Raw genomic sequence first — 16096 nt, 5'->3', positions numbered from 1 at the left:
CCTCAGCCTCCCAAAGTGCGGGGATTACAGGCATGAGCCACCGTGCCTGGCCAAAATCATTTTTATATTCAATGTAAGTTAAAAACCATAAAATGTATAAAGAAAAAAAGGCAATAAATCTGTTATAACATGGAGCCCTGCCAAAGATCAAGCTTGTACATAACCTGGTAAATAAATCCATAATTAAGTGCTTAGGAGCATAAAAAATGACAAATATAAGACATTTCCATTCTGGGTAACTCATGGGTTTCTCTTCAGGTATACGACATCCCTCCCTCATCAGCGAAAGGCCCTGTGTTTTCAGTTCCAGTGGGAGAGATAAAACCTCAAGGGGTGTATGACATCCCGCCTACAAAAGGGGTGAGTGACTACAAAGCAGCAAAAAGGAGTGTGAACGTGTGTGTGTGTCTGTGTGTCAGGGGGTGCAGGGTTGGGAGGGTGGGTAAGTAGTTTACTGGAATAAAACAAGAAAGGCAAACCGAAAAGGGGAAAATGTAGTCTTGGTGAGAGTAAAGGAAGGAAGCAAAAAAGGAAAGGCACTAATTAAAGATAGCTCTAGAGATTTCATATTGAAGAGCCCCAACTAAAAAACACCGGGAGGCCAATAAGGATAACCCTTTGGCAGGGAAGATAATTAGTTCAGTCTGGCAAGTACTAATATATATTTTAGAGGGTTTGTTTTGTTTTGTTACGTTGTTTGAGATAGGGTCTCGCTCTGTCACCCAGGCTGGAGTGCAGTGGCGCAATCACAGCTCATTGCAGCCTTGACTTCCCAGGCTCAAGCAATCCTCCCACCTCAGGCTCCCAAGTAGCTGGGACCACAGGTGCACGCCACCATAACTGGATACATTGGATACATTTTATTTTTTGTAGAGACGGCATCTCCCTGTGTTGCCCAGGCTTGTTTTGAACACATGGGCTTAAGTGATCCTACTACCTTGGCCTCTCAAAGTGCTGGGATTACAGGCGTGAGCCGCGCCTGGCCTGTAGAAGGTTTGACAGTTTTCTCAGTTTGTATGTTTGAGTGAACTCGTTTGACTCACTCTGTTACCCTCTGGGGTATGCCTGCACAGGAGGCACGGTAATCCCTACTTTACAGACAAGGGGACTGTGTTTCAGATGCCTATGCAGCTCATTCAGCATCACACAGCTGGTGTGATAACCGAAGAGACCGGGGGAGACTTCTGGTCTTACTCTGCCTCTCAGCACAGATCAGCAGAGAAAGGATACACCCAGGAGGTGGTCAGAAACACAGGACTGGAACACAGGGGTGAGCAATTTAGCCAGGAGGATTCCACATACGAGTCTGCACCAAGAACGTGGGGCTGGACACACTTGTCAAAGGACAAGGGAAGTGACAGCAGAATAGCGGGGAACCTTGGAAGTGCCTAACATTGGGGGCGGGGGAGGGCGACCAAAAAAGTGCCAGCAAATAGGACTGAGCACATGGGACCACATGTTCCCATGAACCGACTCAATAAATAGCGTTTCACTTTCTACTTGCTTTTCAGGTATATGCCATTCCGCCCTCTGCTTGCCGGGATGAAGCAGGGCTTAGGGAAAAAGACTATGACTTCCCCCCTCCCATGAGACAAGCTGGAAGGCTGGACCTCAGACCTGAGGGAGTTTATGACATTCCCCCAACCAGCACCAAGCCAGCAGGGAAGGACCTTCATGTAAAATACAACTGTGACATTCCAGGAGCTGCAGAACCGGTGGCTCGAAGGCACCAGAGCCTGTGCCCGAATCACCCAACCCCGCAACGGGGACAGTCAGTGGGCTCTCAGAACGATGCATATGATGTCCCCCGAGGCGTTCAGTTTCTTGAGCCACCAGCAGAAACCAGTGAGAAAGCAAACCCCCAAGAAAGGGATGGTGTTTATGATGTCCCCCTGCATAACCCGCCAGATGCTAAAGGCTCTCGGGACTTGGTGGATGGGATCAACCGACTGTCCTTCTCCAGTACGGGCAGCACCCGGAGTAACATGTCCACGTCTTCCACCTCCTCCAAGGAGTCCTCACTGTCAGCCTCCCCAGCTCAGGACAAAAGGCTCTTACTGGATCCAGACACAGCTATTGAGAGGCTTCAGCGGCTCCAGCAGGCCCTGGAGATGGGTGTCTCCAGCCTAATGGCACTGGTCACCACCGACTGGCGGTGTTACGGATATATGGAAAGACACATAAATGAGATACGCACGGCAGTGGACAAGGTGGAGCTGTTGCTGAAGGAGTACCTCCCCTTCGTCAAGGGAGCTGTTGCAAATGCTGCCTGTCTCCCGGAACTCGTCCTCCACAACAAGATGAAGCGGGAGCTGCAACGAGTCGAAGACTCCTACCAGATCCTGAGTCAGACCAGCCACGACTTAAATGAGTGCAGCTGGTCCCTGAATATCCTGGCCATCAACAAGCCCCAGAACAAGTGTGATGATCTGGACCGGTTTGTGATGGTGGCAAAGACGGTGCCCGATGACGCCAAGCAGCTCACCACAACCATCAACACCAACGCAGAGGCCCTCTTCAGACCAGGCCCTGGCAGCTTGCATCTGAAGAACGGGCCGGAGAGCATCATGAACTCAACAGAGTACCCACACGGTGGTTCCCAGGGGCAGCTGCTGCATCCTGGGGACCACAAGGCCCAGGCCCACAAGGCACTGCCCCCAGGCCTGAGCAAGGAGCAGGCCCCTGACTGTAGCAGCAGTGATGGTTCTGAGAGGAGCTGGATGGATGACTACGATTATGTCCACCTACAGGTAAAACAGCCGAACTCATAAAACACCTACACTCACTCACACGCAGGGAGCCTGAGACAGATGCCTATAAGGATATCAGGTTGGACTGCCAAAGGAGAGAACATAATTAATGTTAATCCACATGGTTCCCAAATTGGAGATAGTGTTGTAGAGTAGCAAGAACGCTGGGCTGAGAGGCCTAAGTACTCACTCAGCTCTAGCCCTTTCTCTGACATTTACTGTGTGACCAACTTATTCAACCTCCTTGTGCCTTAATTTCCTCATTTGCAAAATGAATGGCATAAGGGGTTGGATTAGATCCCGTTGATATACCGCAGGTAAGAGGAGACTCACCAAGTAGGATAATAGGCCCTCTAATAATAATACCAGCTCCACTTCTACTTGTGTTTTAGGTATAGTTCCATATAATATTTTATTTGAAAAAACAGTTTTCATCATTAAGAAAAAGAATAGAAGACCTTTGCACCAGATTATTTCTAAGGCCCCTGCTAGCCCTACTCTGTGTGTGTGTGTGTGTGTGTGTGTGTGTGTGTAATTGCTTTAAAACTTAGCCCCATCTCAGACTTACCTAGAGGACCACTGGGCATTAGCTAGTTATCCTAGGAGCTTAATCTGTGTATGGGACATTGGACAGTCACAGTTGGCCTCCTACAATTGGGAATTCTACCAAGCTCCGAATTGACCTGGGATTCCGACAGCTTTCCCTTCCACTTTGAGGGATTAAAACATTCTACTGGCTGGGCACAGTGGCTCATGCCTGTAATCCCAGCACTTTGGGAGGCTGAGGCAGGTGGATCACAAGGTCAGGAGTTCAAGACCAGCCTGGCCAATATGGTGAAACCCCATCTCTACTAAAAATACAAAAATTAGCCAGGCATGGTGGTGCACACCTGTAGTCCCAGCTACTTGGGAGGCTGAGGCAGAAGAATCGCTTGAACCTGGGAGGCGGAGGTTGCAGTGAGCTAAGACCGTGCCACTGTACTGCAGCTGGGCAACAGAGCGAGACTCTGTCTCAGAAAAAAAAAAAAAAAAGATCTACCAAGATCCATTATTTAGGACTAGGCTTACTATCTTATTCTGCCATTCTCTTAATTTGACTGAGAGTCACAGATTATACTGAGAACTACGTAAGTATTAAGCCAAATTCCCTCGAGTGCAAGAAAGTGTGGCAAGGAGAACTGAGCCTCACCTGGTGCTAAGGAAGGGAGTGGAGAGAGAGAGGATGGAGGCATTGGACATTCATCTTACTGGTTGTCTGACTCTGCACAGTGGGAAATACTGCCTTGGAGCAGAAATCTGTAGATGATTTGAGGGAACTAGATATGAGAGGTGGACCACATTTAGACCTGCATTTGGGGGTTTACAGGTTCACATATAATCTGAGAAAAGAACCCAGAGACTATAAAAAGAACATTTATATATGAGATTTGAAGGGAATCATGAGTAGCTCTCCAAAAATTTTAAGGTGCCCCAGAAAGCCGGCACCCTATATGGCAATGGGATTTATTTTTCTGCCACCCCTGTCGTCTAGGGTTCACAGTGCCTCACTGGGCATTTGAGATGTTGCCAAGGCAGTGGAAAATAAAGAGCATTTACTCATCTGTCAATGAAATTGTTAGCATAAGTGAATCACAGTGATGACATAATATGTTCTTTATGTTGAAAATTAACAGGGTAAGGAGGAGTTTGAGAGACAACAGAAAGAGCTATTGGAAAAAGAGAATATCATGAAACAGAACAAGATGCAGCTGGAACATCATCAGGTAAGTTCAATCAGAGCAAAAACTGCTTGGCATTGGAAAGATTTCCCACCTAGTACTAAGGAAAGGTATCACTTCAAGAGATTATGATTTTGATTCTTCAGCTAACTGGCAGGAATCAGCTCCAAAGCATGGAATGGGATTTAAAAGCAAAGAGAAGGTTTATGACCTTGCTAGTTCATCTGGGTGTACCTGAGTTCCATCTAAAGGCAATTTTTTTAAAGGCTAAACCTGCATATCTAACATATGAGGACTACTTGGGTTAAGGCATTTGGTCTCAAGAAACAAGACCCATTCAAGCTAGCCTAAGCAAGCAGGTTTATAGTAAAGCCATAGTAGGGGAATTCAGTAACAGAAAATGAAGATATAGCCAGGTCTGGTGAGAACTAGAACTGTAAATTATCTCTCCTTGTACTTCCTTTGCTTCTTTCTATCAATCTACTTCACTCTCCCCTATTTTCTGGTTTTCTCTAATTATCTACTCATTTGGCTCCCCTGTAATTTTGCAGAACCCATAAATGGCCACTCAGAACTTCTATAGATGGCTTCTCGTCTCGGCTTCCTCTTCCGATGGTTAGCTCCCTTCTCTTGTTCATCAGATTCCCAAAAAGGCTGATTGGGCCATTTTGATTGGGCCATTTCTCTCTCTCTCTCTCTCTGTCTCTACCTCTCTATTTGTCTCTCTCTCGCCAGCAACACAAGCCTATGGTTTGGCTAGGCTTGGTCCAGTCTAAGGGTAGGAGAGCAGAATTCAATGTTTTCAACATATATCCAGGTCCATCTACTGAGGACTTTGGGCAGGGCAGGTTCATTCAAAAGCTGAGTATAAGTAGGGCAGATAATGATGAGTATTGCTAGCACAAGGGCATAAAAATAAAGAGAGATGGATTGAGGATTTATTTACAAGCCTTTTAAGAGGAAATGAAGTGAAATGGCATGTAGTGACCTGAAATGGCATGCTGTATTTAGGAAATCTGAGTTCTAATCCTTTCTGGCCAACCAACTATGTCAAGTCAGGTAACCTCCCCGAGCTTCAGTTACTTCCCTATAAAATGGGAAAGTACCCCCCCATCTAATGACATGATATATTGATGAACATATTTGCATAAAGACTAAGATATATAAAATATAATCCATTATGATTAAATATCTTGGAATATCACCTTGTACCTGTTTATGTTTGCCTCGGCATCTGGCAAGGTAAGACTTCAGGGCTTTGGGGAACTTGTTGAAACCATAGCAATCCCTAAGAAGAAAACGCATTCTAGAAAAGTAAAGCTGTTGAAGCTGGGTGCCGTTGCTCACGCCTGTAATCCCAGCACTTTGGGAGGCCGAGGTGGGCGGATCACGAAGTCAGGAGATCAAGATCATCCTGGCTAACACGGTGAAACCCCGTCTCACTAAAAATACACAAAATTAGCCGGGCATGGTGGTGGGCGCCTGTAATCCCAGCTACTAGGGAAGCTGAGGCAGGAGAATGGTGTGAACCTGGGAGGCGGAGCTTGCAGTGAGCTGAGATCGTGCCACTGCACTCCAGTCTGGGCGAAAGAGCAAGGCTCTGTCTCGAAAAAAAAAGAAAAGTAAAGCTGGCTGTGCATCTCTCAGAGAAGCTGGGGAAGCTGGGTGGGGTGATCACTGCTCCAGCTCATCCCTACCTCCAGGTGGGAGATTAACTGAGTCCTAAGCTCAGGTCACAGATAGTCCTTATCTGCAGAAGAGAGGTCTCTCTTGAGTCTTAGTGGAATCCCTAGAAATTATTATAATTCCAATTTAAATAATACACCATTTGGGAGCAATGAGGAAAGAAGGAAGAAAGCCAGCACCTGATGCATCTGACTCTGGGCGAAACCCCCTTCTTTTAACAGCTCTGGGGGACTAAATATTATGATGCACAATTCCCATTCAGACTTCCTTAGAAATTTTTTTTCCTTAAGTGCTCATATATTTATATGCATTAATCTTCCTGTAGTGCTGGATCATAACATGTCTCTCAATCTTGACAGAAAGAGTAGGATAAACAGAAAGGGGTCATGAATGGTCATTTCATCTGAGCATCCTGAGATAGTTGAGGCTTTCTCCGAGGAGCAAACTGTCAGTGACTTACTTGACAAGGAGGTCACTACATTTGGTTTTCGCTTGCCACCACTCAACATTAATAAACATTTACATAGAGCCTACTACATACCAAACTATTCTAAGCACTTTGTAAACGTTAACTTATTTAACCTCCATAAAGGTGTAGGTAACAGGGCTGCGGTTTAAACACTATGCTGCCTTCTAGCCAGAAGGTACAAGAGATCAGTGGTCCAATCGTAGAAGGTCTGAGCTTGAGGATCTTCTTTCCCAACGTCTGCATTTCACAGTTTAGGAAAGCAAGGCAGCTTGACCCAGGCTGCACAGCTCACATGCATCTGACAGTTACTAGGGACTAAAATCCCTGTCTTTTAACTCCAAGCCCTGGTTAATCTCCATTGCAACACACTCCCTTGCTCTAATGAGATCTACTTTCGTCTTCCTTGCAGCTGAGCCAGTTCCAGCTGTTGGAACAAGAGATTACAAAGCCCGTGGAGAATGACATCTCGAAGTGGAAGCCCTCTCAGAGCCTACCCACCACAAACAGCGGCGTGAGTGCGCAAGATCGGCAGTTGCTGTGCTTCTACTATGACCAATGTGAGACCCATTTCATTTCCCTTCTCAACGCCATTGACGCACTCTTCAGTTGTGTCAGCTCAGCCCAGCCCCCGCGAATCTTCGTGGCACACAGCAAGTTTGTCATCCTCAGTGCACACAAACTGGTGTTCATTGGAGACACGCTGACACGGCAGGTGACTGCCCAGGACATTCGCAACAAAGTGATGAACTCCAGCAACCAGCTCTGTGAACAGCTCAAGACTATAGTCATGGCAACCAAGATGGCCGCCCTCCATTACCCCAGCACCACGGCCCTGCAGGAAATGGTGCACCAAGTGACAGACCTTTCTAGAAATGCCCAGCTGTTCAAGCGCTCTTTGCTGGAGATGGCAACGTTCTGAGAAGAAAAAAAAGAGGAAGGGGACTGCGTCAATGGTTACTATGGAAAACTGGAAATACTATCTGGTTTTTGTAAATGTTATCTATTTTTGTAGATATTTTATATAAAAATGAAATATTTTAACATTTTATGGGTTAGACAACTTTCCGAAATTCAGGGAGCTGGAGAGGGAAATCTTTTTTTTTTCCCCTGAGTGGTTCTTATGTATACATAGAAGTATCTGAGACATAAACTGTACAGAAACTTGTCCACGTGCTTTTGTATGCCTGTGTATTCATGTTTGTTTGTAGATGTTTGTCTGATACATTTCATTAAAAAAAAAAAAAAACATGAATTAAGAAGCACCTTAGTAAGCACCTTCTAATGCTGCATTTTTTTTTGTTGTTAAAAACATACCAGCCAGTTATAATGTTGTTCTCCATGTCGTTGTGATGATTCTGAGCCTGGCACTCCCAAATCTGGGAAGCATAGTATATTTGCAAGTGTTCACCTTCCAAATCATGAGGCATAGCATGACTTATTCTTGTTTTGAAAACTCTTTTCAAAACTGACCATCTTAAACACATGATGGCCAAGTGCCCAAAAGCCCTCTCGCAGAGCAAATTTCAGAATATATATGTGGATCCAAGCTCTGATAGTTCAGGTGCTGGAGGGAAGAGAGACCTGTGTGTTTAGAGGCCAGGACCACAGTTAGGATTGGGTTGTTTCAATACTGAGAGATAGCTACAATAAAAGGAGAGCAATTGCCTCCCTGGGGCTGTTCGATCTTCTGCATTTGTGAGTGATTCAGTCATGAGGTTTTCCGAAAGATGTTTTTAGAGTTGTAAAAACCATATTTGCAGCGAGGATTTACAAAGGCCTATCAGACTATGATTGTTCACCAAAATAGGGGAATGGTTTGATCCGCCAGTTGCAAGTAGAGGCCTTTCTGACTCTTAACATTCACTTTGGTGCTACTACTCCCATTACCTGAAGGAAAATGGCCAGGTCCTTGATCATGGAACTATAGAGCTACCAGGACATATCCTGCTGTCTAAGGGAATTTATTGCTGTCTTGCACCTTCTTTAAAACTCACATATGCAGACCTGACACTCAAGAGTGGCTAGCTACACAGAGTCCATCTAATTTTTACAACTTCCTGTGGCCAATGTGTATAACCCCTACCACTATCTCACAGGTAGTCACAGCATCCATTCCATAGTCTGTCTCCTCACATCTGTTAGTATTGACACAGCACAGACACCATAAGCCATCAGGTTCTTCATGGGGCAAGTGAAATACTTCTACCCCATAGGTAAATGTATTCACATATAACCAAGAGAAGAAGCACATTATCTATGATCTTTTGGCCCAGTTCTTATTTAGTGTTTTTATTCCAGCCTACTTGGAAACATGTTTTTATTTGCAATATATGCCTGACTGAATTAAGCTTGCTTGTTTTAAACAACCAAATCATTGGAACAGAAAAGGATTTAAAAAACAAGAATGCATGATCTCAGCGTGGTTAAAAAAAAATCAGTGGAAATAAATGATCATAGAAGGTGCTTTTCAAAACAACTGCTATTGGCCGGGCGCGGTGGCTCACGCCTGTAATCCCAGCACTTTGAGAGGCCGAGGCGGGCGGATCATGAGGTCAGGAGATCGGGACCATGCTGGCTAACACAGTGGAACCCCGTCTCTACTAAAAATACAAAAAATTAGCCGGGCGAGGTGGCGGGCGCCTGTAGTCCCAGCTACTCGGGAGGCTGAGGCAGGAGAATGGCGTGAACCCCGGGGGGCGGAGCCTGCAGTGAGCCGAGATCGCGCCACTGCACTCCAGCCTGGGCGACAGCGAGACTCTGTCTCAAAAAAAAAAAAGAAAAAAAGAAATCAAAACAACTGCTATTATAATTCTCAAAGTCCTACTCTGCCAAAAGAAGATTAAAAGTCATACATTACATGACAAGGAAATGTTTATGTGGGAAGAGGGTTGCTGAAAATCAACAACACTTGAAGTTAAAGTGTGTCTTTGTAGATTTCATTGTATAATGTGTATTTCTTAGGAGATGGCTGACTTGATTGATCTATGCCAAGTGGAGACATTCCACATTTTTAAAACCAAAATGTTCAATCTGTATTACTCTTTGCCATCTTGTATGTAGAGGCTATTTTTAAATCATTAAATTTTTAGATCTCTGTTTTCATAGCCACTGGGTTTTCTTTTTCATACTCCTCTGTCACAGAATTAAATATTGGCTTACTTTGGTACTCCTAATATAAAAAGTTAAACTATGATTATTTTAGCAATGCTATAGGTCTGGAATTTTTTAGGAAAATTGAGTGTTTGTTTTTTTTTGTATATGTGTCACTTCCAAGTGACACATTTTATTTGCATTCAAAGAAAATTCTAGAATCTGTGAACATTATCAAATTCAAATATCTGGAACAAGGTTTGTGTTCACCAAAAAACCCATACATTAAGTAACGTATAGGATGATTCGTTTTCATAATATGGATGTTACCAGTCATGTGGGTTTTAGAATCAAAGAAAATTTTTCTATTTGTTTTGGAATAGTCATAAAGAAATAATTTAAAGCAAACTATATTTAATGAAAATAAGAGATTCATAATCATGTAATTATCATTTTTAATGGTTGGCCCACTCTTTCATTCAGGTATCCCACTGAGATTTATGGACAAATTATTTAAATGTATCATGCACCATTTTGCCCACACATATAAGCATTAATTTATTTTTGACAAAATGTCAAGGCACTTCAATAAGGGAATGAAAACTCTTCTGAAAAAAAAAGTGGTGCCGGAACAACTAGATCTATGAAATAACATGAATGCGTACCTTACGTTCTACCCAAAGATTAACCCAAATGGATCATAGACCTAAATGTAAAACTTAAAACTCCTAGAAGAAAACATAGGAGAAAATCTTTGTTATCTTAGGTAGACAAAATTTCCATAATTGAAACACTTTAAAAACTTAACTCAGAAAAAAAATGATATATTGGACTTCGTCAAAATTAAAAACTTTTATTCTTCTGAGGATACCAAGAAAAAACCAAAAGTCAAGCCAAAAATGGGAGAAAATACATCACATCTGTCAGCCAAGGACTTACATCAGACTTAGGAGACAAAAAACTAAATTTTTTTTAACTCGGCAAAAATTTGGAGAAGAAACTTCATAAAAGAAGACTTATGTAGGTAAATGGAAAAAGTAAACACCACACCAAATAGAATCACTAAAATTAAAAAGACAAATGATACCCCATGTTGGTGCAAGAAAGGGGAGCAAACATAGCTCTTGTATATCACTGGTAAGAATGTTAAACAGTACAAACACTATGGAAAACAGATTGGCGATTTCTTAAAACGTTAAACCTATGTCTACCCTATGACCTAGCAATTTCTCTTCTAGGTATTTACCCAAAAGAAATAAAAGCATATGTCCATACAAAGACTTACGTAAAAATATTTATAGCAGCTCTATTTGTAATAGCAAAAGCTAGAAAGAACCCAAATGTTTGTTCATCTATATGAATGAATAAAATCACTGTGGTATATCCACACAATGGAATACTACACAGAAATCAAAAGGAAAAATATTGCAACAAATAGCCAACATGAATGAATTTCAAAATCATTATGACGCAAAAAAGAAGCAAGACAAAAAGAATACATATGCTATGTTTCCATTTCTACAAAATTTTAGAAAATTCAAACTAACCTATAGGGAGAGAAAGCACATAAATGGTTGCCTAGAGAGAAATGGTGGAAGGAATAGATTCCAAAGAAGTCCATGGAAACTTGGGAATGAAAGCAATGTCCACTGTCTTGATTGTGGTGATGGTTTCACAGGTGTATGCATGCCAAACCTCTTCAGATTGTACACTTTAAATATGCACAGTTTATTCTTTGTTAATTTTTTCAAAGTAAATGGTCTAGGCACGCCCATTAAAAGTTAGAGATTCTCAGCCTGGATTTTAAAATGCAAGACCAACTATTTGCTATTTAAAAGATGCTCGCTTGAAATAAAAATACACAGATAAATTAAAAACAAGGAGATAGAAAGAGACGTACTATGCATATTCTAATTTTTTTCTTAAAAAGCCGGAGCAGCTATATTATTAACAGACAAAGTAGAATTCAGAACAAGGGCAAAGAGAGGCATTTCATGATAAAGGGATCAATTCATAAAAAAGACAAAACATTCCTAAATGTGTATGTACCAATCACAAAGCCTCAAAATACATGACGCAGAAACTGACATAACTGAAAGGACAAATAGAAAACCTACAATGATAGGTAGAGATTTCAATACTTGTCTCTCAGTAATTAATAGAATAAGTAAACAAAACAAAATAAAACCAGTAATAATTGGTAAGAATGGAACTCTCCTCCATTGCTGGTAGGAGTGTAAAATGGTACAATCATTTTAGAAAATGGTTTGGTAACCTCTAATAAAGTTAAACATATGCTTTCAACATAACCCAGCAATCCCAATCATAGATATTTACCCCCCAAAAAATGAAACCATATATCCATATGAAAAGCTAATTTCTTTAGTCATAATTGTGCCAAATAGAAACAACCCAAATGTCATCAACAGGTGAGTAGATAAGTCAACTGTGGTCTATTTATACAATGGAATACTACTGAGCAATGAAAAGGAGTGAACAAATTAGACATGTAACAACATGAGCAGATCAACCTCAGAAACATGCTGAATGAAAACCAGGCAAATAAAGAGGAATTCTGTATGAAGCTCCAGAAGGCAGGAATCTAATCTGTAGTGACAAAAATTAGACCTGTGATTCCTAAGGCCAGGGGTAGGGGTTGGTGATTATTTGGGAAAGAGCAGGAAGGAGCCTTTTCTCAGGATGGAAAAGTTTTATATCATCACTGTCCAACACTGCAGAACTTTCTGCAATGGTGAAAATGTCTTCCATTTGCACTGTCCAATATGCTGAATAACAGTCACATATGGCTATTGAGGATTTGAAACACACCTAGTACAACTGAGGAAGTTTTTCATTTTAATTTTAGCTCATTAGACTTGAAATAGCCACACGTGGTTAGTGGCTACTCTACTGGACAGCACAGTATCTATATCTTGATTGTTGCAGTAATTGTGTGCATGGATAAATTTGTCAAAACTTATTATAAAATACACTAAAAATACGTGCATTTTATTGTATATAAGCCTTATCTGAATAAAGTTGATTTTAAAAAGAGACAAAGCATTTCCCAACTAACTCTAATGCTCCAATTTTTCAAGTCAATATTATCATCAGTTAACAGAAACATTGGCAGTTCCATAGAAAGAGAACAAACTGGAAAGCCAAGCTTCTAAATCCATAGCAGGCTACTGCTTTAGAGTCAATGATACTGAGCTCGTTCGTGTCCCACCAGGAAGACAAATGTGGTTTCCTAACCCAGAGTTAGTAAAAGCCTGTCTGGGTTTTAGATGCTTCCCCATAAACCACATCTACATTCTTTATATTTTTTGAGGGATTATGACAAAAGAAATATTGTCACTCACCAAAGAACATAAAAAACAACAAAGATTCACTTATTCATTGAACATTTCCTGCCTGGCCGGCCAGAGCAGGCAAATCTGCCCTGCGTATCAATAGGACCCCAGCTGTCTCTGCCAGAGGAGCCAGCCCCACCTCACAGCCAGTGTCTCTGTGAGCTCAGCAACGTGCTGTGGACCAAAGGGACAGAAGAAGAAGGGAGACGTGGATTCTGCCTTTCTTTGTTTGAAATAAAAAGTAAACATGTCCTTTAAACAATTTAAGACAGATTATAGACAAATGTTTAAGTAATTTACAGGCGAAGACTTTAAAGTAGAGAGAATGAGAAAAATCAAAGTGATCTAGCTGGTGAGAAAGAGCTTCTTGCCAAGGGTGGGGTTGAAGAGGTTGATCATAAAGAAAGGTGTCTTCGTCTGTACTGTGCTGCTATCACAGAATACCAAAGATTGGGTAATGTATAAAGAACAGAAATGTGTTTCTCACAGTTCTGGAACCTGAGAAGTTCAAGGTTGAGAGCTCATATCCAGTGAGGGCCTTCTTGCTGCATCATCCCATGATGGAAGGTAGAAAGGCAACAGAGCATGAGAGAGCAAGGGATTGAACTGGCAGCCTCAAGCCCACAATTTTATAATCCCCATTAACCATGCATAAGGGTGGAGCTCTCCATACTTCCCATTAGGCCCCACCTCCAAATGCTGTTGCAATGGGGATTACATTTCCAACACACGCTTTCTGGGGGATACATTCAGACCATACCAGAAAGGCTAACTAGATGGCAGAGGAAAGCCTGGCAAAGGCTGGTGACCAGGAAGGCGTGCCGCAGAGATGCAGTGGAGAGGTTGGATGATGAGGGGCTCTCTAGAATCACACCGCAGTAACTTTGGCTTTGCATTTTGTACCTTCAGAGAATTCATTCAGAATAGACATACCAAATATTGGCCTAATGAAACTGGGCATTAGATGGCATCATATCCTTTCAAAGAAGAGAAAGGAGAGAAAGCAGGGGGAGGAGCCTAGATGAGACAAAGATGATAAAGATAGTGAAGACTATGAAAGGATAAAAGGGAGGGGATGGAGAGCGGAGGAGAGGAAAGAGCAGAGGAGAGAGACAGAGAGAAGAAGCAAGACAGACCCTGAAACAGGGTGATTAGAAAAGAGTCAGTGAAACAAGTAACAGACTGCAAGAGATACACAGTATATGCTAAAGCAAAATGCTATGTTCTTAGGTCATCCAGGTTCTCAAGATATAGTCAGAAACAAACAGTCAGTAGATATTACTTGAAAACAGGGCTGCATTGTCATTTTGAAAAATACAACATTGTATATCAGTCTCTTGGAGAGACTTAATACTCGTGAGCATGTAAAAGGTTCTAGGCCGGGTGCGGTGGCTCACGCTTGTAATCCCAGCATTCTGGGAGGCCGAGGTGGGTGGATCACCTGAGGTCAGGAGTTCAAGACCAGCCTGGCCAACATGGCAAAACCTCATATGTACTAAAAATACAAAAATTAGCCAGGCTTGGTGGCGGGCGCCTGTAGTTCCAGCTACTCGGAAGGCTGAGACAGGAGAATCACTTGAACCCAGGAGGCGGAAGTTGCAGTGAGCTGAGATCACGCCACTGCATTCCAGCCTGGGCAACAGAGTGAGACTCTGCCTCAAAAAAAAAAAAAAAAAAAAGGCAGGGGGGCGGGGGGGACTTCAAGAAGTCTTGCAAAATAAAACTTGCCTTGTCTACTATTTCACAAAATTATTTTGACCCTAAGAGCTGTTTTCTCTCTTAACATTTATAAAAACCTGGTCTAGGATATTCAGATAGTTTTTGTTTTCCTCCCCCAACAAAAGGGTGAGGCCTGCCAATGTGACTCAGCTCACAGAATCATCGTTGTTCTTGACTACATTCATCAAGGTCAAGTCCTCCGTCTTTAACAGTCTTTTAGAACCAATAGGCTATGGGGCAGCACCTGTTCTGAACTTAACACCCATACTCACCCTGAATCTGTACAAAGCTTCTAAATAAGTATGTGAAGATACTTTATTATTTCCTCCATTCATTTCTGATTATCTGAATATTTGTCTTAGAATAAACATGGAGGAAACAAACCAATAATTAATTTGGATGAGCTTTCCCAAATCATCAACTCCTTGGGACCAGGATTTTTTTGTAGAAATGCTTTGGAAAGCCCAATTTTATATGAAGAGTTTTAAAATAGAAATATCTCTCAGAAGAGAACCAAAAAAGTGAAAGAAAAATAAAATACATATAAATGGGAAGATAAATAGAGTCAGAGACACGTTATCCGGCCCATCTAGAAATTTAATCTGAGAAGAGGTGCTTGACGAATGGAAAGGCTTTTGAAGGTGGCAAGAATGATAAGGACAAATACATACTTTGAAAAAATATGGTTTAAGTGGTTAAACCCTGGCTACGTTAAGGCATAAGATCAACAGATGTGCTACTGTATAAATGACATCAATCGCCACCATTTATTGGTGTCTAGTATAAGTCAGCACACACTACATCAAGCACATTATCTTTGCCCTCATAGCAAACCTCTTATAGATAGTTCTTATTTTCACTTTACAGAGGAGGAGGCTGAAGCTAGAAGGGAATTAAACAACTTGGCCCAAGTTTCAAGGCTGGCAAATGGAAGTAGCCCTTTCCCGATTCCACACAAGCACTCTGGGAGCTGCAGGTAGGAAAGTGTACAAAGGATATTCTTTGGGAAATTGCATTACAGTCATAACCTGAGCAGGGTTTAGCTGGTAGTTTTACCCCAAATCAGGTAAGAGGCATGGACAAAAGATATTCGCATGCAATTTTAAATATTATGACATTTGGATGTGATTTTGAATATGGTCCTCTTTCCAATTAGTTTTCCTAATAGTAAAATATTCACATTATTTATTAATTCATATAACTAGTCTCTTTCTCCCCACAAAGACTAAGGTGCATACAATATTTTCATTTTAGAAGAAGACAACTGAATAAAAAGAAAATAAAGGTAAAAAAATAAGACATAGCTGTTAT

The 16096-nt window shown here is 41.9% G+C and overlaps 1 protein-coding gene across 1 annotated transcript in view; it reads left to right on the top strand.

Annotated features, from left to right (window-relative positions):
- The window catches only part of NEDD9 (neural precursor cell expressed, developmentally down-regulated 9), a 47550-nt gene extending 39660 nt beyond the window's left edge, over window positions 1-7890 (top strand). Inside the window, exons 4-7 of the mRNA XM_003263510.4 lie at window positions 259-360; window positions 1512-2750; window positions 4424-4513; window positions 7033-7890. Coding sequence (XP_003263558.2) covers window positions 259-360; window positions 1512-2750; window positions 4424-4513; window positions 7033-7542 — 1941 coding nt within the window. The 3' untranslated portion in view covers window positions 7543-7890. The remainder of the gene's footprint in view (window positions 1-258; window positions 361-1511; window positions 2751-4423; window positions 4514-7032) is intronic.
- The last annotated feature ends 8206 nt before the right edge of the window (window positions 7891-16096 follow it).

Source organism: Nomascus leucogenys, chromosome 8 (genome assembly GCF_006542625.1).
Source record: "Nomascus leucogenys isolate Asia chromosome 8, Asia_NLE_v1, whole genome shotgun sequence".
NCBI classification, from domain to species: domain Eukaryota; kingdom Metazoa; phylum Chordata; class Mammalia; order Primates; family Hylobatidae; genus Nomascus; species Nomascus leucogenys.
Note: the sequence above shows the minus strand (reverse complement) of the source record. Positions and strands in the feature narration are given on the sequence as shown.